Source organism: Thermobia domestica, chromosome 1 (genome assembly GCF_964235325.1).
Source record: "Thermobia domestica chromosome 1, izTheDome1.hap1.1, whole genome shotgun sequence".
Lineage (NCBI taxonomy): Eukaryota > Metazoa > Arthropoda > Insecta > Zygentoma > Lepismatidae > Thermobia > Thermobia domestica.
This window is the reverse complement of record NC_137454.1, coordinates 264,498,465-264,526,279: the sequence shown is the minus strand read 5'-3', so window position 1 is coordinate 264,526,279 and position 27,815 is coordinate 264,498,465. Positions and strand designations below refer to the sequence as shown.

The 27,815-nt window shown below is 36.5% G+C and overlaps 1 protein-coding gene across 6 annotated transcripts in view; it reads left to right on the top strand.

The window, feature by feature from the left end:
- LOC145660824 (DNA polymerase beta-like) overlaps positions 1-27,815 on the top strand; it is a 550,409-nt gene that overhangs the window by 292,931 nt on the left and 229,663 nt on the right. For all 6 annotated transcript variants that reach the window (XM_081726267.1, XM_081726247.1, XM_081726263.1 and 3 more), the window contains one exon: positions 10,643-10,808. In XM_081726267.1, the coding sequence (XP_081582393.1) occupies positions 10,643-10,808 (166 nt within the window). The remainder of the gene's footprint in view (positions 1-10,642; positions 10,809-27,815) is intronic.

Below are 27,815 nucleotides of genomic sequence, written 5' to 3'. Positions count from 1 at the left end.
ATTAGAATCAGTAAAACAAAATTTCAATATTTAATTGGGAGATTGTTCAATACAAAGATGAGCTAATCGTGGAAGGAAAGAAAAAAAATCTGACGCCGTTAGAGTGTAAAAATAATTTTGCAATTTATGGTATTTCAGTAATTTGTGCCGTCTTGGTTTTCTTTAATGCGTCTCACTGTCAGGGATAGCCTCCCCAGTTTGGGAACCAGTGGAGTATTGGATCTGTTAAAACATAAAAATATTACGAAATGTTGTGATTTATCTTATAAGTAGTGAAGCGTGATCACCCATTGAAAAAAAAAAGTAAAGGTCATCGCCTATGTTGTACAGTATCATCACACTTACACGAAGGAAAAATAGGCCCTATATTACATTTAGAAACATACATTGTATTTCCCTCACTATTGACACAATGTAGGATTTATTATCCCTTATATCCAGAGTAAAATTTACTTATGAAAATCATAGATTTCTTAAAAGCAAAACTTGCAAGACTCTTGCAAGCAAGACCAAGACTGGGTGTGCAAGAACAAGACCAAGACCAAGACTAGGTGTGCAAGACCAAGACCAAGACCAAGACCGAGGGTTCCACTGCAAGACCAAGACCAAGACCGCATGTGCAAGACCAAGACCAAGACCAAGACCACCCGGGTCTTGGTCTTGGTCTTGCATTTGCTCATCACTATTTTTCAACATTAGTTATAGCATATTTGTTCCAAAATAAACATCGAACAGCTTGACAACAATATCTTTCGGGTCTTTAACGATTTTGAGCAACAAAGTAAAATCTGTAGATAATGTTGCTACCACTCCCAAATTTACCGGTATTAGCCATGACTTCCAAGAATTTATATTTATCCAAACTGGATTCAAAACATTCTTCATGAACATGGTCAAAGTGGTTGTCAGCCTCCTAGGATGTCTCTACTTCCGTCTTATTGTGTGTTATAGAGAAAAATCTCGTCCACTTCTTTACCAGGATGTAATGTGCCTAAGATCGATGACACATTCCCGCGCTGGATGGCGATGCGGAGTATATACATAAACGCAACGCACTTTTGTCTATTTACATGTCATATTTTATTTGAATTAACCTTTTACTCTTACACGTTTGCTTTGTTATGAAGTTTGAGGTGATCTTTTCCAACTTGAAACGATGTACAGTCAACCTCATGCGCCTGAAAAGTAGAGGAAAGTTTCAAGAGATTGATAACACTACTCAACAGGATTTTGGCACAGAAATGAAAATACCTGATTCTAATAGAACTTTTTGCGTAGAATTCGCATCTGCAATCAGGTTTTCTCCATCACCCTCAGTTTCCCCGTGACAGAGGGATTTTCGGGAAATTTCCCCTCAAATTTACTTTTTTTTTTTTTTTTTTTTTTTTTTTACAATTTTTGTACCTGTAGCTCGGGTACCCTTAGGTATATAAACACACAAATTGTATTGTATGTTAGTTTGATTTATACTTACTAAGCCCTTTAAGTTTCATAAGGATCGCATTCTTCTTTCTAGAGAAATAAACATATTTATATAAAAAACATGCTATGTGTACTGTTCATTTTGCCATATCCATTAGTGCAGATAAAATCACATATAATTTCCACGAAAATTATAATATAAGCACGGTGGACTTCCAATAAAACATATTTTCAATGATGTGTACACCATGTCGCCATTTTTGTATGAGGGAATTTCTAGAGGGATTTTGTTGGAAAGTCCCTTCAAAAAGTAGTTTATAAGATTTTTTGTCTCAACTTGCTATTTGTATATATAGTGATACAGAAACAGGAACTGCACTAAAACATAGCTTTATGTCTACTTAACAAATAATGTTTATTTCATGTGAATCGCATTATTCGTGTCTAGAGATATAAACTATTGTGTCTATTTATAGGTACTAAAGAATATATTATGCAATACTTTTACCGAACACAAAAACCAAACGTTTACGTATTATTGTCGGCACATAGATGGATACTCAAATACAAGCACAAATACACGTATGCTTTCTGTGGAAAATAAGTCACTTTTTAATATTTTGATCTGGCAATAATGCATAAAAAAATTGATGACTCACGTAGCCTGATGACTGTTAGTAGCTTTGAGTGACGGTACAAGCTGGACGTGTTTTAGATGTGGCCGCGTGTAAGTTGAAGTGCTTGTGCATTGTGGAGTTCGAATAGATTGTGTTGTGTGGTGATGCACTGAGTTAGATTACGTTTGTGCTGCTTCATGATTGATGGAGTGTAGATGCGTGTGTGTATGTGTGTGTGATACCTTACAGGATACAGGATGCCGAGGAAGTGTGTAAATCACCCGGACAATTTCTGTTATGTATGTGGGGAGCTGGCATTTAAATCGCAACGTCAATGTTTTACTCCACTTGTGAGGAAGTGTTATCAGTCATATTTTGGTTGCTGTGTAGAAGACCAAGATAAAAATTGGGCTCCTCACAACATTTGTTGTACTTGCGTGAAACATCTGACTGGATGGGCAAATGGTGAACGAAAAATGAACTTCGCAGTACCGATGATCCGGAGGGAACCAAAAGATCATTCTTCAGACTGGTATTTTTGTATGACACAGATAAAAGGAATAACCAGTAGATCTGAGCACACAGTACAGTATCCTAATTAGGCATCAGCAATTAGGCCAGTTCCACACAGTACAGAATTACCTGTACCAGCATCTTCTGCTCATCCACTGGCGCAAATCCCGGGGGGACGAGGGGGACATGTCCCCCCCAATCTTGGACCTGGGGGGGACTGTCCCCCCCAATAATCTGATTTAAAAAGTGCTTTTTCGGATAAGTGTCATGATTTGTGTCCGACTGCCCCAAAGGAATGTAAGATGAAATTGATTTCTCTTGGCTTTTCCATTATTTTTTTTTAAAGAATCGTATTCTGTAGTATTTCAAACTGAACTTCGTGCTGTAGTGAGTTTAGTAGTCTCATCAATATGTATTAATTCCACTTCAACTATTTGGGGACAAATTGCAATAAATGCCAGAGGAGGATATGCCCCTTTCCTCATGCTGGAAAGTTGTCTCAGCTGTAGGTACGGGCACAAATTCCGGGGAAATGGGGAGACATGTCCCCCCCAACATTGGAACTGGAGGCTCTTCCAATAATCCGATTTGAAACGTGCTTTTTGCAGATAACTGTGATGAGTTGTGTCCGACTGCCACAAAGGAATGTGAGATGAAATTTGTTTCTCTTGGCTTTTCCATTTTTAATGAAAATGAAGGCGTGCGACTGTGCGTGACGTAACCTGATATGAAATCTTATCTCCTCCTTTCCCCTAGGCCCTAGCACACGAAGAGTATATAGACTATCCAATGTCAATAGAACCCATCTTTTCAGTAAATGCGCATTTAATCTATTTGTAGTATCAGCCTAGGCATCTACTCATGCTTCGTAAGCTAACTAACTCTATAGCCTATGGAACCCGGAGGTTCAATGCCGCGTTCACAAAAGCTCTCCACTGACTTCTATTCTTAGCCAACTGGATCCAGTTTCTACTTTGTATTCCTATCTCTGCGAGATCCATCTTAATATTGTCTTCCCATCTGCGCCTAGGTCTTCTTAATAGTCGTTTTCCGATTGGTCTTACAGGTTTGGTAAGCCGTATAATTTACGTAGTTCGTCGTTATGAAGTTTCCACCATTCCCCATTCCCGTTCCTCTTGGTCCGAATATTTCTCTCGGGATCTTGTTCTCAAATACTTTCAGTCTATGCTCTGCACTCAGTAAGCGACCATGTTTCGAAACCATACAGAACAACAGGTATGATTATCGTTTTATACATTTTAAGCTTCAAATCCCTCGACAGAATTCGCGACAACAAGAGGTTTTGAACTGAATAATAACACGAATTCCCTGTTTTTAGTCGACATTTAATTTCTTCGTGAATATGATTTTCGTCTGTTAATATTGATCCTAATATTTGAAAGTATCCACTTTATCAAAAGTATTATTTAATATTTTAACACATACATAATTTGCCGTATTATGGTCCCGACGCACTTCCATGTATTTAGTTTTCTCTGCATTTACTTCTAAACCCATGTCCATGCAAGCGCATCTAATAAGACCTCTGCATTTCTTTCTATTTTTCTCCTATCATCCCCTACTAAATTTACATAATCAGCGTACGCATAACCTGGTGAACACCGTTCAGCTCTAGGCCCTGGTTGCTATCTTTGATTTTCCTTATAGCGTATTCCAGGACAAAGTTGAATAATAATGGCGACAACGCATCTTCTTGTTTCAGGCCATTCTTAACGTGAAAGCTCGTGGCCAAAAATTTTCCTACCCGGACTTTACTTTGAGATTCATTTAAACATGCCTTAATTGATCTAGTTAGCTTTTTCGGTATTCCAAATGCTGAAAGAACGTTATACAATGTTTCTCTCCTAACCGAGTTATAAGCCTTTCTAAAATCAATAAATAGTTGATGTACCGGACTACTGTATTCCCGCTTGTTTTCGAGTATTTGGCGAATGGTAAATATTTGGTCGATAGTTGATCGATTTCGTCTAAATCCACACTAATAATCTCCAAAAATTTCATCTGCGTATGGGGTCAATCTTGCTAATAGAATGTTTGAAAGGATTTTATAGGATGTTGACAGAAGAGAGATGCCTCGATAAGTCGGTTTTGTCGCCTTTCTTGTGGATTCGTACAATGATTGATTCTTTCCACTCTTGTGGCAATTCTTCCTTGTTGTAGATAAGGAGAATGAGTTTGTGTACCTTGTTCCACAATTTTTCGCCTCCAGCTAAAATTAACTCAGCCGGAATTTCGTTTACACCCGGAGATTTGTGTTTCTTTAATTTCTTTATAGCGATTTTTACTTCTATTCGATTGGGTTCTGGAACATATGGTTCTGCGGTGTGTATGTTCCTTTCTCCACGCACATTAATTTTTGGCTGCGTGTTCAGCAAATCGTCAAAGAAATCTTTCCATCGATTTAAAATGCTATCTGTATCAGTGAGAACTGTTCCATCAGCTTTCTTTCATATATAAGAACGAGGTTAATAGCCTTTTTTAAATTCGTTGATCCCTTTATACATGTCCCGAATGTTTTTATTTTTACTATTATCTTCAAGTTCCTAAATTTTAGCTTTCAAAATATCACGTTTCTTTGTTCTAAAAGTTTTGGAAGTTCCTTGCCTGATGTCTACGAAATTTTGTGTAGTTATTTCATTCGGGTTTTGTAGCCAACGTAATTTTGCCTGTTTTCTCTTCTCTGCTAGTTCGAACCATGGTTTGTTCCTACGTATTTCCGCGTGTTCAAATTTTTCTTTTGAGAGAGGATGTTTCGTAAGCAAAGAAAAGAATTCAATTGCTGGAATATTTTTCTCTATAATCTTAAGATTACATCTGTTAAGTAAAGAGTATGACATGCGTCAGATTTCTGAAACGATTCCTGTAATGTTATTGAGATTATAATCATTTTGCTCAAAGAGTATTGTTGCGTCATACATAATTGATATTCTTTCTTCATAGTTTTGGGGAAGTCGTCATTTATATTATTATATTACTATAAAACAATTTTAACGTGGATCTTTGTGGATGCCTAATTAGAAACATACCAATTATAAATATGCATGTATTCAGATTTCAGAATGCTTTCACGGCAGTGATTTGTAATACTGATATGTACTACTACTTCATCTACATCACCTAATATATAATATACTCTACAATAGTTGATCAGATTCATCTACCGTAATATGAGTTTCATCTCCCTTATCTAGAATAAACCTCAAATCTGCCCACCTTCCAATGTTGAAAACAACCAATGGCGTATTTAGGATTTTCTTTCGAGGGCTATACCCAACACAAGGAAGGAAGTGGACAATTGCCCACCTGAGTTTGAGAATTAAATATATTTTAATTATGCATAAATTGAAGTTATAATGGCAAGAATTACAGATCGATAAATCCTATATGATATGATGCAAAAATTTAGAAGTGAATCTAACCCTTTATTCTATTCATACAAGAAAAAGAAAGCATCCTCTTGGCCGTCCTAATTTCCCGGGCTAATTATTCCCCCGTTTTGATTTTCTTTAATTCTAACATTTCCTTCTTTTAAAAATAACTAAAGGATATAATTGTTCCTTTGTTATAATAACTAAAGTCCTGTCATGTTGATATCCGAGCATGTTGGTGTGGAACACTAGTTTCGCTTATCAACTCCTCTTAGTTTTGGTGTTTCTGATGACGGCCAACTTGAATCACAACTGACAACGGTCGATAAACTATGATAGGCGAAATGAAAGTAGTAACGTCAAGAAAAAGAAACAGAAAAATAGAAAGGATGACAGAAAGAACCATTAAGGACGCAGTTCTTACATGGAATGAAATTTGATAAATACAGTATTATTTCTGAACAAAAAGCATAAGAAAATGGAAAATGGTAAGAAGGATTATTGTTGTACGTGGAATGCGTAAAACTAACAAATTATTTCGAGGGGAGAATGAGCCCGATAGCCTCCTAAATACGTCACTGAAGACAATTCTGCTCCCCTGATCCTTCACAGCATTGTTTTTCAACTTCATAAATATTTTAAACATCGCTTATATATATATATATGGGTGTTCGGAAAACTGGTTTGTTCGGATAATCGAACTGTACATGTTTATTTGCCAAAAAGAAGTACTGTACTGTTTGCATGCACCGTGAGAAGCTCTTCTTGGGGGCGCGCAATCCTTCAAACTGCGCGGAGCGGCACGCCTCAACTCTAAGCTGGCGCAGCTGTTGCTGTGAACAGCTTTGATACTGCCGCTACTTCGACAGCCAGTGCCAAACCGACAGAAGTGTGCTGATTGTTGAAATAGGTGCGAGCGAGTACACAGTTCGGTTAAGCGGTCGTTCGGTTGACCGACGTCCGGATAATCGACGCTCTACTGTATGTATATATATATATATATATATATATATATATATATATATATATATATATATATATATATATATATATATATATATAATATGGAAACGTCTTACCCGTCCCCCCCAATGTTGAAGACAGATTTGCGCCTATGTGCTCATCTTATGGTAAATGAGGATTACGTACGTACTTGAGGCAACTACTGAATTCCAAATGAAGAAGATGATCCTACTTATGTAGAAAGCACATCTACATTGGATCCCCATCTGATAACTCAGAGTGAACTAAACGACTTCATACGGGATTTACAACTCTCCAAGACACAGGCAGAACTTCTTGCTTCTAGACTTAAAGGCTGAAATCTGCTCCATCGTGACACTAAAGTGTGTATTTTTCGAAACCGTCATACAGAGTTTCAAAACTACTATTCTCAAGAAATTAATTTAGTGTATTGTAATAATGTCTGTGCTGTGATGGATACACTCGGACATGCACATATAAGTACAGAGTGGAGATTGTTTATTGATTCTTCCAAAACTAGTTTGAAGGCTGTCCTTTTGCACAATGGCAACAAATTTCCTTCATTGCCTTTGACTTATGCAACTAATGTGAAGGAAACCTATGTAAACATCAAAATAGTGTTAGGAAGAATTCGGTATGAGAAATACAAGTGGACCGTTTGCTGTGATTTAAAAGTTATTTCTTTGTTAATGGGTTTGCAGCTTGGTTATTGTTGTTTCCTCGGCAAATGGGACAGCAGGAACAAAGCGGAACAGTACATCAAGAAGGAATGGCCAAAGCGTGTATTAACTCCTGGACAGAAGAATGTTGTTTATTCTTCACTGGTGAGCCCTAATAAGATAGTTCTACATCCTCTTCAGATAAAGTTGGGGCTCTTCAAAAACTTTGTTAAGGCAATGTACAAAAGTAATGCAGGATTCTGCTACCTCAAGGAAAATTTTCCTCGGGTTAGTGACGCTAAAATCAATTAAGGGATTTTTGTAGGCCCCCAGATAAGATGTTTGATTCGTGACCAAAAATTTGAGGATCTCTTAACTCCGGTTGAGAAAGCAGCTTGGTGTTCATTTAAATGTTTAACAGAGAATTTTTTAGGAAACCAGAAAGCCCCAAATTACCGTGAAATTGTGAGTAATTTCCTGTAATCATTCAAAGAAATGGGTTGCAACATGTCCCTTAAAGTTTACTTTCTAGACTCCCACCTCGATTTCTTTCCCGAAAACCTTGGTGCTGTTAGTGATGAGCATGGGAAACGTTTTCATCAGAACATTTCCTCCATGGAGAAGAGATACCAGGGACAGTGGAGTTCACAAATGCTAGCTGATTACTATTGGACACTCAAAAGAGATGTTCCAGAAGCCAAACACAGAAGAAAGTCGACAACTAAAACATTTTAGTTGAGGTAAGTAAGTGTTCATTTATTAAGAAGATACCACTCACTTCTTTTATATTATTTACTAAGTAGACATAAAATTATGTTTTAGTGCAGTTTCTGTTTCTGTATCACTATATACAAATAGCAAGTTAAGACCAAAAAAAATCTTATAAACTACCTTTTGGAGGGAATTTCCCACAAAATCCCTCTAGAAATTCCCTCATACAAAAAATGGTGACACGGTGTATACATCATTGAAAATATGTTCTATTTCAAATCCAATGAGGTATAAACCTGCTTATATTGTAATTTTCGTGGAAGTTATATGTGATTTTATCTGCATTAATGAATATGGTAAAATGAACAGTACACATAGCACATTTCTTTATAAACATGTTTATTTCTCTAGAAAGAAATTTCATATCTCAAGCCATTCCGGAGCTATCATTGTCATTGTTAATGTGTACAACACTGCTTAAAATTACATAATTGCGTAAACTTTTAATTACAACAACCAAAAACTATTGTTGTATTGTTGTGAAAGCAGGCGAAAACTAAATTTTTAACGCAATTTTCTACAACTACATCATTTTAAACAGTATACTAATTTTTAACAATGTTTTTCATATCGAAACAATTTGAGATATCAAATTACTGTAAACTACATTATGATCTTCATGTAAATTGAAAACTGTGCATGTGATTCTCTAAACACTTTCTCGAAATAACACGGTTTGAAGAAAGTAAAAATTTCAATCCCTTATAACCGTTAACGCACCAAGCGGGGTCCTCAAGGGACCTTAGAGGGTGATATTTGGTGATACTGCTACAACTATAAGAACCAATTTATTCTCCATTTTTATATGTGCCCTGCTTCCTTTTGGGATATCTGCAATATAATTAGATCAATGATACGTTCGTTAAAAGAGTGCAAAAAAATAAGTTGAGAAATTAAAATAATACTTGCGGTCCCAAGAAGACCCCAGCTTGGTAAACAACGTTGATGATTTAGGCTTGGTGCGTCAAGGTAACTTTGCTTCTGCTTGTTAAAAATACGTCATGTAATGGTCATAGTATTAAACACTAAAGTATTTCCGAGGTGGATTTACACGTCCGTTTCACTTGCATTCAAGAGATTGCGTGGGTCAATGAAAATTTGACCCATGACCTGACCCACCACCCACCGTGACCCACTCTGACCCACCATCCACTAAAACTCATCGTCGTCAATTCTGACCTATAATCCACACTCTCCTCTCCACTGTTTAAAGAGTTCACACTTATAATAAAACAAGGCTATGAAATTATTACTAATCAGATTTTGAATTTCTACGATTAATCGCTCAAACACAATACCGGTGGATTTGACCTTTACGATATAAAATGGTAAAGTGCTTGTCATGGGCCGCATTACGATGAATAGTAATTTAATTATCATATATAATTGTTTCCTTGTTGAATTATAGATACTTTTCAGTGGAAAATAGGATGAAATTAGAATGATAAAGTATAGGCCAACGTAAAGGAAGAAAAAAAAAGCTCGAAAGCCAAGTAGTAAGTTCTATTGCTAATATTACAATTATAAACATCAATATCCAAAAATATCTGAAGTTCTTTTTTCACTTACATTGTTAGATCTACTCATCTCAGATAAGTAAAAAAAAACAACTGAAAAGGAAGAAAAATTGATGCCTTGAAAGTAAAACGTAGACAAATTCACCAGTGTTCAGAAAATGCTGTCTATAATGCACTGAGCAGAGTGGGTCGGTGGGTCAAAGTGCGTCAGTGTGTCACGGTGGATGGTGGGTCACGTGCTGTTGAGCCACGACTCACTTACTCATTCACAAATCTTGACTCACTTGACCTAACCCACTAACCCCCTCCTGATTATTACTGTTGAAGAGGCTTCGAAACTGAGTGTTTATGGCTGTTTGTGATACTGTAGCGTCCTTAGTTTATAACACTGAATAATAGGTGTGGCATTATTGTAAAAGTTTTCGTCTATAAATTTGAAATACGTAATGCTGTTTTAAAATGCGTAAAATGTAGCTAATACGTAATGCTATTTTTGTTAACCTGACATAATGCTGTTTTAAAATAAGACCTTATATCGGATTGGCAACACTCTTTATTTGACGGTATTGGAAAGTATGTCAAACGATATCTTCCTGTCTATATTTGCATTGTGTGAAATTTCTTTGAATTTTATCAATTAGTTACGAGGGTGTTTCAATATAAATTCTTCATTGTACATATATATAATTATCAATTGTACGTATAGTGATAATGTAATTTTAGGTTTAATAAACAGCATTATTCATTTTAACATACTGATCTTCTTCTAGGCGGGGCGCCAAGGAAAGTGGCGATATTGATACTTTGATATCTCATCCAGACTATACATCTAGTACGAAAGAAAGAAAACAGGATTATTTGTCAGAAGTAGTGAAAGCATTGGAGAAAATAGGACTCATTACTGATACATTGTCACTTGGAGGAGTTAAATTTATGGTAAGGAATATTTTTATTCTGTTAAATTTTCCCAGTTTGCACAGTTAGAAACTTCAAAAAGTATAGGTTGGAAGTATAAGAAATCATAGCATTTTCCTATAGCAGAATAGTTTCGCTGAGCGTGGGAGACCCGAGTACGATTTCCAGCGGGAGCTCATGTGGTTCGGATTCCACGTTAATCAAGAGATCCCGTCTTATATAGCGTCGCTGCTGACTTGCAAGTAGTGATTTAGAAGTTGTATTTACATTGCAATATATTATCTAAGAACGCTACGATATGTTATAATGAATTACTCTTGTGATCGACTCCTCTTTTAAACTCTCATAACTTCTCTACCCTTTGCCATCTACCGCTAGGATTCCACACTTTTACTATTCTAGTTGTATACTTTCAGATCTTATATACCACGTTCAGTTCTTATGAAAGAACGTTTACTTGTAAAGTATGAAAAAAAGGCAGGGGTGGATGGAAGGTCCCTCCCCAATTGTTTCAGTTTGTTTTTTTGGTTCTAATTGACACAAGTCATTATATAGAAAGTGGTCTGTAATTATTTGAAATAATGTTAGACTATTTCTTCGAGTATACATAGAAACAACTCAGTGCCACCACAAGTCCACATTACATGGCCTTGCACACCGCCATCGAACTCACACACTAAATTGTTTCTTCTCAATGTTATCAGGTCTTATGTTCTAATATAATAAACTTAAGCAATAAGTTACTAAAAATTACGTAAAACCCAACATGCCTCCGGCCTTGAAGTCTTCAACATATACGTTTACATATTATAAGTACAATACAATTCACGATTCCTTCAATTATTCAAGAGGCAAGATCGACACTTTTTCAATAAGCTTCATACATTCTCCTTGTGCAATGCGTACACGTACCAATCCATCAGTACCCGTATGGATCTTTGTGATTCTACCTAGTTTCCACTGTTGCGGTGCCAAATGATCACCCTTCAGCAGAACCATGCTACCAACCTTCAAATTTTCTTTTTGTGACAACCATTTAGACCTCTGCTGTAACCTAGACAAATATTCCAATCGCCACGGTTTCCAAACTGTTTGAACCAAACTTTGTACAGGTTTCCACCCAGATATCAAACTTATTTTACCTACAGTACAATCTTCACTGGGTACAGTTAATAATGCTTGCCCAACCAGTCAATACATGTAAATCATTAGGATCACTAGACAGTGGGAGTCAAAGGTCTAGAGTTCAAACATGCCTCAATTTAAGTTAACACTGTGTTACTCGAATGTTAATTTTACACTACCAACAGTACATTTTAGGTGATATTTTACTGATTTCACACCTGCTTCCCAGAGCTCACCAAAATGAATAGCTGTAGGAGGATTGAAATATCATTCAATACCTTGACTGTTAACAAATTCTAATAACCTTTCGTTATGTTTACATCTAACATAAATTTCAGTAATCTTTTTAACTCTACGTTGGCACCGACAAAATTGCTATCGCAGTCAGTATATACATGCAGTGGTTTTCGACCTCACAACACAAATCTTCGTAAGAAACGTTTCAGTACTAGCACCATTTACAAGCTCAAGATGTATGCTTTAGTAGTCAAACAAATGAAGAGTACAATATAACATTTGTAAGCCCCCTGACCTATATAAACCATGTATAAACGATGTTCTATAGAATGTACTTTGTAGAGGTTAGAAAGGAAGTCACAGTCTTTATAATGGCTATATAATATCTGCTATGTTAAATAAGAGTTGAAAAAAATAACTTAGCATTAATTTATATGTAATTTCTGGTATGTTACACAGGAGTCATTAGATGTATCATAGGCATTCTATGTAATTTCTACCACAATAATAGAGGTCCGAAAAAGGGGGCCTTAAAATAAGCTCCTATGTTAAAACAAAGCACATACATCATTCATGTGACTACTCCACGGTAATGTTCGCCTTTTCTTGTGTAGTTTCTGCTGTTAAATAAGGTTTAACAAAGGTGCCATTCTCTTATAAGGGTTAATTTGAGGTCACTGCTTTTTTTCACATGAACTATTTGCTGTCCTTATATTTGAAAAATGTAAACGGAATTTTAATATGTTGTATCGTTTACGAGTTATACATGGTTAAATTTATAACCTTTGACATCAGGGTCACCGTTTTTTTTTACGTAAACTGTATGCTGACCTTATATCGAAACTGCAACGATGTTATATCGTTTGAGTTATACATGGTTAAATATTTGACCTTTGACCTCGAGGTCATAACTTTTGTGGTATGTTGTAGTCGATGTCGTATTGCTAGGAGTGAAAACTGAATTTTAATACGTTGTACCGTTTACGAATTATATATGGTTAACATTTGACCTTTGACCTCAAGCTCACCAGATGTACTCTAATTTCTGTGTGTAAGGGGTTGAAAAGTTGATGGGTAAATAGAAGGCTAAATATGGTGAAATATTTTATTCTTGACCTCGAGGTACTATTCAAAGCCCTAATCTCAATGTTTCACCGTTTCATAGCCTTTTATACCATTTCTGCTATTGTGCACTGGTTTGCTATGTGGGGTTCGTAGACTCTTTGTTGTGTTAAACAGGATTGAAAATATGTTTATTCCCTTTTACTGCTTTAGTCATTGCCTTTCTTGTGCATGTTACATAGGGGTTGAAAATATGCTCGTAGTCTTTTACGAAAAGTTATGAAAAATGTGTTTATTCTGTGTAATTTCTGCTAGTCATAGCCTGTCTTGTGTAAGCTCTACTATTTACATAAGGGTTGAAACAAACAATTTCATACTAATTCGTATGTTATATAGTTGTCGTTATAGGGGTCATAGTCTTTCTTGTGTAATCTCTGCTATGTTAAATAGTTGTTGAAAATGTGGTCGTAACCTTTTGTGTAGGTTAAATAATCTAAACTGAGTGTAATCTCTCCTATGTTAAATAGGGAGTTGCGAAAGGTGGCCGTACCCTTCCTTGTGTAAGCGCTACTATATTACGTAGGGAATGGAATATGTGTTCGTACTCTTTAATATCTGGGGCCACGGTGGCTCAGTGGTAGAGTGTTCATCTCTGGTACCTGAGGTCCCTGATTCAATCCCAGCACGTGCCAGGTGAACTTTGTGGTGGACAGACACCATGTGCGTTAGTTTCCTCGGGTTCTCCCATTTCCTCCCACTTTCTTCATTTCACCATTTCATTCGTTTCTCATCATCACCGTCTCCTTTAGCCTAGCCGGCATAACAATCGGACGTAAAACTCAAAGATTTCATTTCATTTTTCTTCAATCTCTGCTATGTTAAATAAGGATTGCGAAAATGTGTTCGTAGCTTGCTGCTATGCCATAGCCTATGCTCTGTAATTTCTGCTATGTTAAATATGGGAAAAAGAAGTAGTCATAGACTTTCGTGTGTGTTACATAGAGAATGAAAAAATGGATCGTAGTCTAGATTGTGTCAAATTTCTGCTACATTATGTGTTGAATATAGGGTGATTCTTTATAGGGTTTACAACTTCAATCAGTTATAATTCTTTATTGGAACCACATACAGACTTTGTTTATATGTCATTATACTGCAAAACACTTCAAGTTTGACTCACGCAGTGAGTAGTTGCGGAGTTAAACACACGCGGCGCCACCGGTCAATCGTTGAAAATGAAGACTTTCACTGATGCGGAAAGAGCTAAGTGTAGGGATGCACACGAGTCGAGACATGTCTCGAATCTCGACTCGACTCAACTCAAATTCGAGTCGTGACACACGTTGTAAAATTCGAGACGAGTCGAGACAAACGTATTTTTTGACTCGAATTTTCGAGTCGAGACACGAGTCGAGTCGAGACAGCTCGTAAAAATCTCGACTCGACTCGAATGTCTCGAAAATCTTTCTATAATTTTTAATATTATTTTGAAGGAAGTACTCATTCAGAAACACTCGGCACGAGAATTTCGGAAACTGCAGGACTTGTCAGATGTTCGAGGAGTGCTATGGTGAGTGCCTTCAACAAGTGGCGAAACCAAGGGGAAACGACGTCCAAATGTCGAGGTGTTGGGCGCCCCCCACCTCCATGGCCGTGCTGGGATACTAATGAGGGCGGTGGACAAGTTTACTAAAAGGGCGCCCATACAAACGGGAATATATATACTTTGAAAGAAAGTATGGATGCCTTTCTATATCAAAATCACCACGAAAATTTGAGTTGAGTTGATTTTGAGTTTAACGTCCCGTTCAGCAGCGAGGCTATATGAGACGTGGACCTACTGATTAACGTGGAATCCGAACCACGAAAATTTGTTTTAGTATTAACGTAAATAGCTAATTTGTCTTCCCTAGACTTGATTACCCTAATAATGTTTTTGTAAACGGTATAAAATTATGCAGTTCATTGTTATGGAGTTCCGCCATTCCCCATTCCCGTTCCTCTTGGAATTCGAATATTGGTTTAGGAAACTTTTTTCAAATACTATCAGTCTGCGATTTTCCCTCAGAGTCAGTAACAATGTTTCCCAACCATACAGCACAACAGGCATGATTATCGTTTTATATTTTAAACTACAAATGCCTCAACAGAATTCGCAACAACAAAAGATTTTTAACTGAATAATAACACGAAATCCCTGCTTTCAGTTGTCATACATTTTTTGTGATTATGGTTTTGGTCTGTTATTAATGATTCTAGATATTTGAAAGTATCCACTTTGTCGAAAGAAAATATTATTTGGTATTTTAACGCATCCATAAAATGTAGTATTACGATCCCGACAAACTTCCATTTATTTAGTTTTCTCTGCATTTACTTTTAAGCTCATATCTCTGCAAGCGTTAAGTAAGATTTCTGCATTCCTTTCTATTGTTCTATCACACCCTATTAAATTTACATCATAAGCATACGCCATAACCTTGTAAATACAATTCAGCTCTAAGACCTGATTCCTGTCTTTGATTTTCCTTATAGTGTTCTCCAGAACAAAGTTAAATAATAATGGCGACAACGCATCTCCTTTCAGGCCATTCTCAACGTGAAAACTCGTAAACAAGAATTTCTCTACTCGAACCTTAATTTGGGATTCATTTAAACATATCTTAATTAAACTACCTTTTTCGGTAGTGCAAATTCTGTAAGCATGTTGTACAATGTTTTTCTCCTACCCTAGTCTAAAGTCAGTAATTGATGTGCCAGAATATTGTATTCCCATTTCTTTTTAAGTATTAGTTGAATAGTAAATATCTGGTCGATAGTTGATCGATTTTACCTACATCCGCTGTGATAATCTCCAATAATTTCATCTGTGTATGGAGTCAATCTTGCTAATAGAATGTGTAAGAAAGTTTATTGGATGTTGACAGAAGAGAAATGCCACAATAATTCTTAAATCAGTTTTGTTGCTTTTCTTCTGAACTGGAACAATGATTGATTCTTTTCACTCTATTCCTCCTTGTTCCAGATAAGAAGAATGAGTTTGTGTATCTTGCTCTACAATTCCTCCCCCCCCCAGCTAAAATTAAGTCAACCAGAATTTCTTCTACACCAGGAGATGTGTGTTTCTTTAATTTTTTAATAGCGATTTCTATTTATGTCTTGTTAGGTTCTGGAATATACGGTTATGATGTATGCATTTCACTTTCTACACGCACATTAATTTTTGTCTATGTGCTAAGAAAATTGTCAAAGAAATCTTTCCATCTATTTAAGATGCTATTTTGATCAGTGAGAACTGTTCCTTTAGCTTTCTTTAATATATAAGCACGAAATTGATAGCCTTTCTTAACTCCGTTGATGCATTTATACATGTCCGGAATGTTTTTATTTTTTACTATTATCTTAAAGTTAATTAATTTTAGCTTTCAAAAATCGCGTTTCTTTGTTCTAAAAGTTTTGGAAGTTTTCCGCCAGATGACTGTGAAATTTTATGTAGATATTTCGTTCGGATTTCGTAGCCAACGCTGTTTCTTCTGTTTTCTCTTCTCTGCTACTTTAATGCATTCCTGGTTGAACCATGCTTTGTTCCTACGTATTTCTGCGTGTCCCAATATGTCTTTTGCTGAAATCTTAATGTTTTCTCTAATTTCAACCAAGTATCCTGAACACTAGTGCACTCCGAATTCTCTAAAATCGAGAATCTATTCGACACTTCAATCTGGCTCCCCTCTCACCTGACTCTTCTCTAATTTCTTTCAATTAAACCGCTCCGTTTTCAGATATTGAATATTTCCTTTATTCAACGACATTCTCTCTCTTATTATCATAATCAACTCTTCTGAATGGAAGCTTCTCAGCTGCGGCAAGTGACTTGCCAATAAAGGCAGAATACCTATGATGATGATGACTCTCCTGAACGACCGAACATCAGTTGTGCTAGACTGTTTTCTTCTATCTACTTAAACGTGATCGATTTGTTTATGTGTTTTTCCGTCTGGTGGGGTCCAAGTATATTTATGAACGTCGCGATGTGAGAATTTTGTAATCATCACGATAAGGTTTTTGGATGTTGCTAAGTTCAAGAGTCTAACGCCGTTGTCACGATCTTCCTTATGCAGACATTTATTCCCTATAATCGGTTTGAAAATACCCTCTCGTCCTACCTTCGCATTGAAACCGCCTAACAGAATTTTCATATGGTGTTGCAGGAAATGATCAAATACCCGTTCTATTCTATCATAAAAACCTTTTTTTTTAAATTGTCATCCTTATTTTCTGTTGGGCATGTACGGTACATTTAAAACAATAATATTACACCACCGACCCTTAAGAGAAGTAAAAGAAAATCTATCATTAACAAATTCAACCCATGTAATTGCTAATATTACGTATTCGTTTGTGAACGAAAAGCCCTGATCCTAGTTGGTAATTTTTAATTCGTTCCCCGTAAAATAACGTAAAATTTCCCGACTTGACTCCTCCATTTTCTTCCCATCTAACTTCCTGATATCCCACTAGGTCCATCTTCTATTTCTAAACTCATTTGTTACCGGTACACATTTTAACGTGCTTGCCCTATAGAGACTTCTTATCTTCCATGTTCCAATTCTCATGTCGATTTTACTTTGCTGAGTTCGTGCCAAATTATCAGTTCTAATCCGAGGATTCTACGAATATATATAAACAAGCGGTTTTTTTCAGGAAGAGTTGTTAGATTCACACCAAATCCCCAAGCTGGAGGATCACCACATGTCTGTCCGCGACTGCTTATTCAGTATATTCTCATCTAACCTCTATATACCAGAGGCCTTCTCCTCGATCCATAACCTGAGAACGCGCCGTATATAAGTAGCTATATTTCAGAATTACAATAGGCACTGATTATCCGAACGCTGACTTAAAACACACAGGAACAATCAATATGGTCGGATATATGGATGCATATTAAGACAGTGAAACCTTCGATGCCGTAAAAATTGTAAATTAAAGACTAGTGTCAGTGTAGTATTTCATGAATGCATCGTACGTTTGACTATCCGAACTGTTCTTGATGTATCGAGTTGTTTCGTTATATGGCTACATAACTTTATAATATTGTTGTACTTTTTACCTATTCTCTGCCAATAGCAACTGTATGAATTTATAATACAAAACTGAAATGTAGAAGAATACAATTTAAAAAATGTGATATATCGCAGGGCAACTCATGTAAAGGGCGCCTTATATTCTTTACGGCTTCTTGATTAACAATCACTATTTGAATTTATTATATAAAGCTGCTACACAGGATAACTAAAACCACTTATCCATAATGTGATGTTTGTAGGGCGCCTTATGTAAAAGGCGCACTGTACCTTTCACAGGTTCTTTACCAATAGTAACTGTATGCATTTATTGTGCAGAACTGTGGTATACAGAAGAGTAAATAAAATCGTTCATCGTTGATGTGGACTCGCAAGGGCGCCTAATGTAAGGGGCGCACTGCACCTTTCACCGGTTCTTTACCAATACAACTGTAAGAATTTATTACTAAAAACTTGTACCTTTATTTATACTGTGATGTTTCGGAGGGCGCACCGGAACACGTCCTGGTGGGCCAGCACGGGCCTGCCCACTTCATTACATATGTTGGACGTTGTAATCTGAGCAGACTGGTAAAACAGGACAGGCAGCGAACTGCATCGGAACTAACATCAGAGTTTAATGCTGGGCCAGGTACAAGTGTGTCTGAACTAGTGTAAAATTTCCGGAAATTTTGAACCTATTGGTAAAAAGCCGTTTTTTTTCGATTTCTTTCAGAAAAGATTGGAAACATTGAAAAAAAAATTAAAAAATGTTTGCATTAGGTTAATTTTACTAGTAATTATATCCTTTTTTTTCAAACGCGTGAACAATATAAGTTCAAAAAATTTCAATATTGCGAATACTAAAATATAGCACTCGAAAATAAAACTATTCCAATTATTATCTATATTAAAATACTAGATTTACGCGTATATGTTTGTCCCCACAGAAAAGTTTATATGTTTGTCTCCAGTCCTGTCGACAATAAGATATTGAACCCACAAGCGCTAGAAACGTAACGTTTTCATTGGTCGATTCCAAATTTTGTGTAAATTGTCCAGCTCTAATGAATATTTAAAAAAAAAACATGGCCATTAGTTCTTTATTAAATTTTTAGGGGTACACTGGAAGTACTGATATATATATATATATTTTTAAAGTAAAGCTTCATACCCTACGAGTTAAATATTCCAACATCACATAGTTGTATATAGGAGTTGTATATCTCTCAGGTGCTTGTTTCATGATAATGGCCAAATGATAAAAAAACGACGGATAACTCATTTCTCCAGTCTAAGATGAATCGTCATTGTTTGGAGAGTTTTTTTTATGAACTCTGTATAACTGACATAATTAATTGTATGTGTAATTTATTTACTTATTACATAATGCATGTAAAAAGAAAGAAAACACTGGCCATATATGAATTAGGAATTCCAACCACAAGTCGTCTCAAATCTTGCAAACGGTGCGAGATATTTAAAAAAAATAGTCGGAAAAATTTCCCCTTTATGATACCCCTTGCCGATTTTTATGAAGGCATTCTTCACTTGTATCTGTAAAGGAATATGTACAGATATGAGGAATGACAAGGAGATTCATGCTCATATATGAATGATGCGCTGTGTAGAATGCGCAGGTTCAGCTAGTTGAAAATTAATAGTCTGCAATTATTTCTGTTATGTCCTGTATTCGTGGATGTGCATTAATTACAGAAGTTACATTTACATACAGTTACATGCATTAATTACAGTTACATACAAGCCTACCAACATGAAGTGTGCTGTTGCAACAAATAGGTCTCTTGATTAAAACTGAGTTCTCAATATGCTCTTTGATCTGGTGAAATTTTGTTAGTTTTAACCAAATTACTTCTTAAGAGAAAGAGCAGGAGGCAAATTTCACTAATACTCATGCACTAAAACATATAATTACTATTATTTAATATTTTAATATCGACACATATAAACTTTATGTACAAAATCCTGTATGTAAACAAATACGTTTTATAGTGCGACAGATTATCTATTACAATCAAAATGAAGGTGACTCTGTTTCTAACTTAATAACCCTTGAATCATTAGACCGTCCTCGATAAAATTTTCTACATAGATGAGGTACGGGATTGTTTTTATCATTTTACTTTGAAGGTACAACTTGAGGGAAGGGGAGAGGGAAAAATGACATATTAGTGTCGAATCCACAATTTTCGGAGTCGCTGAAATGAAGAATGACACTTCCGATGCCGTTTAAATAAAAATTCAGCCCCACAACTTGGAGGAGGGAGGAGATACATAACAATTATTGAAAATGACCGATATTAGTGTCGAATCGATAGTTTTCGGGGTCGCTAAGATGAACAGTGACATCCACATTCAGCCCTCAACTTGGCGGAAGGGAGAATATATATATATATATATATATATATATATATATATATATATATATATATATATAATATATCTGCTAATGATTATGACACCAAACACTATTCGAAGCTTTCTTGCACCCACTGGAAAACGTGAAGTATATTAATATTTATTTGCATATATTGTTATTGTAGACTGTTCGCATAATGCCCACCGACTTCGATTTTACAAAATTTGAGAAATACATTTCCCTTTTTATTTTGTGGTCAATTTGAAGGCATTTTGTTATACTACCATTAAGAAACCCATATACATCATATTACGAATCAATCATTATGGAACAATTTCATGTGTTAGGCGCAGCAGTGGTACCAATCTTTGAAAATTTCATTTACAACTTTTTTCTTTTTCTTTTCTAATTGATTTTGTGAGTAATAGTGCATTCAGTATAAAGGTATAACAAGATTTTCTCTCTCTCTCTGTCTGTGTGTGTGTGTTTCTAGTTTCCGGCGTAAGCGTATGGATACTACCAGGTATACTTTCGTGCGTACACATGTTAGTGTGTGTGTGTGTGGCGGGGGTATATGAAGTATTAATTGGGATTGCGTATGGAACTTATCGATATTAGTACGTACATACGAGCGGCCGTTTCTTCACACGATAACTTTGGAGGAATGCGAATTTTTTAATTCTGCTTTTTGCAATAAATAAGTAGAGTGATTCCTCTTGAGAGAGTTCCTTAATGGAGGCGATTCGCTAACTGGAAGTGGTAGAAATGGGTCATTTCCGATTTTAACGTTGATAACTATAGAGTTTACAAAATTTGGACGATTACTGTGTTTGGATTTCATCATAATCTTTGAGTCTACGTCTCACATAACCTCGATACAGAAAGGGAATCCTAAACTTAAATAATTAACTAACTCGAAACCGACGAGAGTACAAAACTCAAGGTTTCTGCAGAAAACTGGCAAAAAGTATTAAGTATCCAGTTGGAGGGGGAGGGAAAGGATGAGAACACGGACATAAGACCATAAAACACATTATTGAAATGGCAGTCACTGATGATTACAGAGGTGGCTCTTGGGCCTAGAACTTCAAAATTCCCTTTATGACATTTCCCGAGCGTGCACAATCTGAGTTACTATAATTTTCACAGTACTATATTCAGCCATCGTTTATTCAATTCCCCCGCCCTTCAAAATCTGAAATGAACATTGCCTCCTATGATGTTCAATATAAAGTACATGTATTTTTGCAGTACTGCTTTTCAAGTCCATTTAGACAGTCCCCCCCCCCCATTCAAGACTCAATCGGAAATGGTCTCAATCGTTTGTACATCGTTTGTACAGAATTGTGCAGGCGAAATTTTCGTTTGTACGTAATTAGGGGAGCCGCCAGAACGAAAAAAAGTGGGAGGGCCTGTCTAAGTGGAAGCCCCCTCCATGTCCAATTCAATCACAAATTGTCGCAATCGTTTGTACGTCGTTTCTACAAAAATTTGCAGGCGAAATTTTCGTTTGCACACAATTAAGGGCGCCGCCAGAATGAAAACAAAGTGGGGGTCTGTCTAAGTGGTAGCTCCCACCATGTCGAATTCAAGCACAAATTGTCGCGGTCGTTTCTGCATCGTTTGTACAGAAATGTGCAAGCAAAATTTTCGTTTATACATAATTAGGGGCGCCGCCAGAACGAAAACATTTGGGGGCTGTCTAAGTGGTAGCACCCCACCATGTCCAATTCAATCACAAATTGTCGCAATCGTTTGTACATCGTTTGCACAGAAACGTGCAGGCCAAATTTTCGTTTGTACGTAATTTGGGGCGCCGCCAGAACGAAAACAAAGTGAGTGGCTTTCTAAATGTTAGCTCCCACCATGTCCAATTCAATCACAAATTGTCGTAACCGTTTGTACATCGTTTGTGCAGAAATGTGCATGCGAAATTTTCGTTTGTACATAATTAGGGGCGCCGCCAGAAAGAAAACAAAGTGGGGGACTGTCTAAATGGTAGAAACATTAAAAAAAAAGTGTCACATACTATGGATAGTTTTCTAACAAGACTTTATACACACTATTGTGTCGATTGGTATGTTCACACTATCGTGTGATTCACTACATTGATCTTATTCTAACGATGATGGAATTAATTTTTTTGTTTTTATATTTATATTTTTTCTTACAATCATTATTGCTGAGTTAGTTTATCAATCCTCGGCTCTTATTATTAAATTTATTCATTATTTCTTACATGAGCTGAATCCTTATGAGAAAAATTCACTTTTTTCTTTCTAACTTGCGCAGAAACTGTTATTCTCATCTCGTACAGGAAATTGATAAGTGGAAGATATAACAAATTCAGAAAGTAGACTGTTAAAGGGAAAATTATAACACAGTATCTTGTTTTATTTGAACCTCTTCATGAAACTCATTTTGCAGAATCTATAGAATGCATGGTGAAGTATTTTGTTGCATTCAGCATTCTGATTTACGAGTAGGGTTGCTAACTGGCCGGTATTTCACCAGCTTGGCCGGGAATATTGCTGTGATTTTGATTAAGGCCGGTGACCGGTACAAACTTCTTATTAGTTCCCTTCTGACCCGTATTTTGGAATCTGCAATCCACAATATAACATTGAACATCGAAATTTTTCAACAGTGCCTTTACAAACATAAATTTCCGTTGTATTATACATTATCGATATTTTTTTTAATCTATGGCAGATTTTTTTATTTATTTAACATAAGAAATTTGATAACACTTAGATTTTATTGTGAAAGAATTTTATACATTTATTGAGAGGAGAAAATGGCTTTTTAAAGCAATTTCCTTTGTTGAAGTGTAAGTTTATAGAGTAAATTTCATTTTATGAATCAACAATTGTTACGTAAAGATTAATATCCAGTATTATTCATCTGTTTCGGTAATTTTAAAGAAGTAGCAATTGCTGGTAAGTACAATAACGATCAATACAGTCTTCCGTCTCTCATTTGTACAGAGAATTTTGAGGGTGTGTCGGTAATTTTGTTTTCCTGAGTTGGCAACCTGTTTACGAGGTTTTGTTTCAATTCTGCTACGTAGTGGCTCCGTACTGACACTCCGCATGCAAATAAGTATGTAAGGCTACGATCGTCCCGATTTCTTAAAATTTGTCCCGGTGTGCAGAAATTTTCCTTCTTGTTCTGTTTTTCTATTATTATTATTAATTACATATCAAAAGTTCTGAGAAGATAATAAAATCGACTTATTCCTTTTGCTTTTGATTCCGACAATACTATAGGAACAATTTCATTCTAATCTTTATTATTATTCCAATCGCTGCTTCCCTGGATATAACATGTAATGTTTAAATCCTCCTAACTGGCACTCTTATCACCAAAAGTAAGAATGTATACCCCGAGGTGGCAAACAAATCCTTGTGACGTTGTAGACCAGCCCCGAAAACATTTTTTTGCTTCAGAAAAACAATTATGCAAATTGCTTTCTTTTAGTTCGCATTTTAGGTTAACGAAAATAAATCAGTCCATTGAAATTTGGAAACAACTTCACAAATCTGGATTTCTTTTTCTTTATAGACATATAGAGCATGTGAGGTGGTATGTGTAATAATATTGAAAATATAATTTTTGCCTAAATATTGTATGTTCACTGATTGCGTTTATATTGTATAACAGCTTCTACAATAATTTTTAGCACTGTTGATTAAATATGGACTATATTAGTACATTATTTTAAGTTGTGTAATTAGTGCGATGCTGTAGTAAAATTCGAAAAATAAAATTAATACAAAATGCAATATTTACTACTAATTTGTAAGATGTCCCGTTCTTTCTGTTTTCAAAAAATATGGTAGCCTTAAAGTATGCTAAGCCATACAAAATAAATTGTACTGTAAATTGTACCCCTCTGATAGTGCTCTCAAACGGGTCGGGTTGTCACATTCTTCACTTATTTTGAAATACTATAAGGAGCTTTGTTGTAGAATTCAATTCGAAGTTGGTGAATGAATGATAATTGTGACTAATTGTAGCTGAAATAGTAATAAAATTTTAATTTAACCGTATAATAACTAATTGGCATGGTAATTGTAATTAATATTACGACTGACCTTTTTCCTTTCTGCATTTTTATGTCAAGTTAAATGTCACATTAAGTGAAATTGAAAGGAAATATCTAGTTAAGGTCCCACGTTATGCACCAACGCTAAGAGAGACAGTGATGATGAGAAATAATTGAAGTGGTTGAATGAAGAAAGTGGAATGAAATGGGAGAACACCGAGAAAACCCATGCACACGGTGTTTGTCCACCAGAAAACTTACTTGGTACGAGCTGGAATCAATACCCATGGACCTTCGGGTCAAACATCTGCCTTTGGGCAGGACACATTATTATTATTATTATTATTATTATTATTATTATTATTATTATTATTATTATTATTATTATTATTATTATTATTATTATTATTATTATTACTACTTTAAGAGTGACCAAGAAATTTCCGCCGCCTTTTCACCAACACCTTCGAACATTGATATGTAACCTAAGACGTACCTGGAATATAAAAAATAGTCTCCATCAGTATCGACGAGCTTCTGCCAACGTTCTGGAAGGCTATGGATTCCATCGCAGTCGAACTTGGTGGGACGTGAAGCGAAGAAGGTATCAAGTGCATATTGAACCTCTACTAGCGATAAGAACCGGCGTTCTCTAAGGTGATTGTCCAAGGAATGGAACAGGTGATAATCGGACGGTAGAATGTCCGTGTAGTATGGTGGGTCCAACAGTGTTTCCCATCCAAGGCGTAGAATGGTGTCCTAGGTCATCTTAGCCACGTGGGGCTTAGCGTTGCCTTGTAACAGGAGGACCACTTTGCGATTCAGAAGTGCTGGATCCAGAGAGTGACAATACACAGTTGCATTGATGCTCTGACCAGCTGGTAGCAGTTCCCGATGGACGATGCTGCGAGCAGTCCACAAGATGCACAGGAGAACCTTATTCTGGTGTAGTGCTGGCTTGGGCTGTTTTCAAACCGGTTTATGGGATGCTAACCAACAATGACGGCACCGTAGAGCTTCGTACGGGACCCACTTCCCATCACATTTCAACACCCTGTCCAGAAATTGCTCCTTCCTCAGACGAGACACCAAAGAAGGTGTCTGCTCGCGTTGCTTTCTGGCCCCAAGTCAAATCATGTAGGACCCATCAACCCAACTTGCAGTGCTTCCCAAGTTGATGGTGCTGGTACCGAATGGTTTCTCCACTAACACTGAATTGTAGTACCAGTTCCTCACATGTCTGTCTTCGCCTCAATTGCTGCTTGAAGATCTTTATTTTGAACATCTGTTTGTCTTCCGGCACGTGATGCGTCTTCGAGTGTTTCGTCACCGCCCTTATTCCGTCCTCCGCGTAGTCCCGACACCTTCACCAAAGGCCTGTCATATCTTCCGCCCCGCGGAGCAGCGTTTTACTCCAATTTGAACTCGTACAGCAAACAAGCCCTTCTGACGCTCTGTGAAGGTCCCATGTTCACTCTGTCCTTACGCACGTTCACGGTGTATCTGAACAGCCACGACCAGGTAGTATGTTGGATATACTTACTAGTGTTGCTCACGAGACCAGGTTCGGGGCATTCTCGTCTCGAAAATGTGTCGTGAAGGTAGTCTCGCTCGAAAAGTACGTACATATGTTTCTATTGAAAGAGCTCTGTCTCTTCTCGTACCCTTCATGAAAATTCTGTCTCGTCTCGTCTCGTCCAACAACTGACCTTCGCCTTATCTCCATTCGCATTCAACTCACGGTGTGAGGGCCAATTGAACACAGACCTCCACAAAAAGAGACAGAACTTTCTTGGTCACCTTCATATTATTATTATTATTATTATTATTATTATTAATAATAATAATAGTAATAATAATAATAATAATAATAATAATAATAATAATAATATTGCTGCGGTAGGGATTTGACTTTCTCGGCACTAAATTACTCGCTGATTTTATATAACGTTGCAAATATCTTCTAGATAAATTCATCAATAAAAAATTAAGAGGTAATTCCTTACAGAATGATATTTCAGTGCAATTAGTTCCTTATAATGCGATCAGACAGCAACGCTGTTTTTTAAATAGAAAAATCGGAATGTTAACGTAATGAAATTTTTGTTTATTACACAGCAAAAAATATTAAAAGAAGTTCAATATACATTCCTTACTAGAAAATCATGTTGTTTTCAGAACTTCAAATTTTATTTTGACTTTCGAACTTGATTGCCTAAATTTTAACCTTGCAAATTTGGATGTGGAGGAAAATAGAGAAGGTTAGCAGGGTAGAGAGGAAAACGAGTTAGGAAATGCTGAAAAAATGCAAGAGACGAGAGCAATATTGGGCGATATAAGGAAGCGAAAAAATGGACGGATCACAAGTTTCGATATTTCTAAGGGATTGCATTCTGAGAGATGTAATAAAGGGGGTGATATCAGGAGAGCGAGAGTGTGTAAGAAGGTTGCAATTGATAGATTGTAATAAGGAGGGTGGTGCATTATGTTTGGTTGCGAGGAAGATATTAGCGGGAAATCGCAAAAATGGAAGCTTCTTACCTAGTTCACGGAAACTGGCTTGTCATTAATGGCAGAACACTGAGGAGGAGGAGGAGGATAATTATACTACAAATAATAAAGCCGAAACAATGGTTTATGCATACGAATTGGCCAGCATTTTTTTTCTGGTGGCAGCTTTGTAAGGTTCTATTTCTCTCAAACTGGTTAGATTGTAAGGTCAGGTCACTCGGGTCAGTTGTCGGGTTAGGTCACCTCGGGTCGGGTCACTCGGGCCAACTCGGGTCGGGTTATTCGGGTCGGGTTGTCGGGTCGGATCACAGGTCGGGGCATCGGGTCGGGTCAGTCAATTCGGGTCACGGGTCGGGTCGGGTCGGTCTTCAACATATAATTTTCACGAAAATTACAATATATCACGGTTTATACCTCATTGGACTTCCAATAAAACACATTTTCAATGATGTGTGCACCATGTTGCCATTTTTGTATGAGGACATTTCTAGAGGGATTTTGTGAGAATTTGATGGAGTGTAGATTCCTATGTGTATGTGTGTGTGATACCCTACAGGATACAAGATGCCGAGGAAGTGTGTAAATCAACCGGACAATTTCTG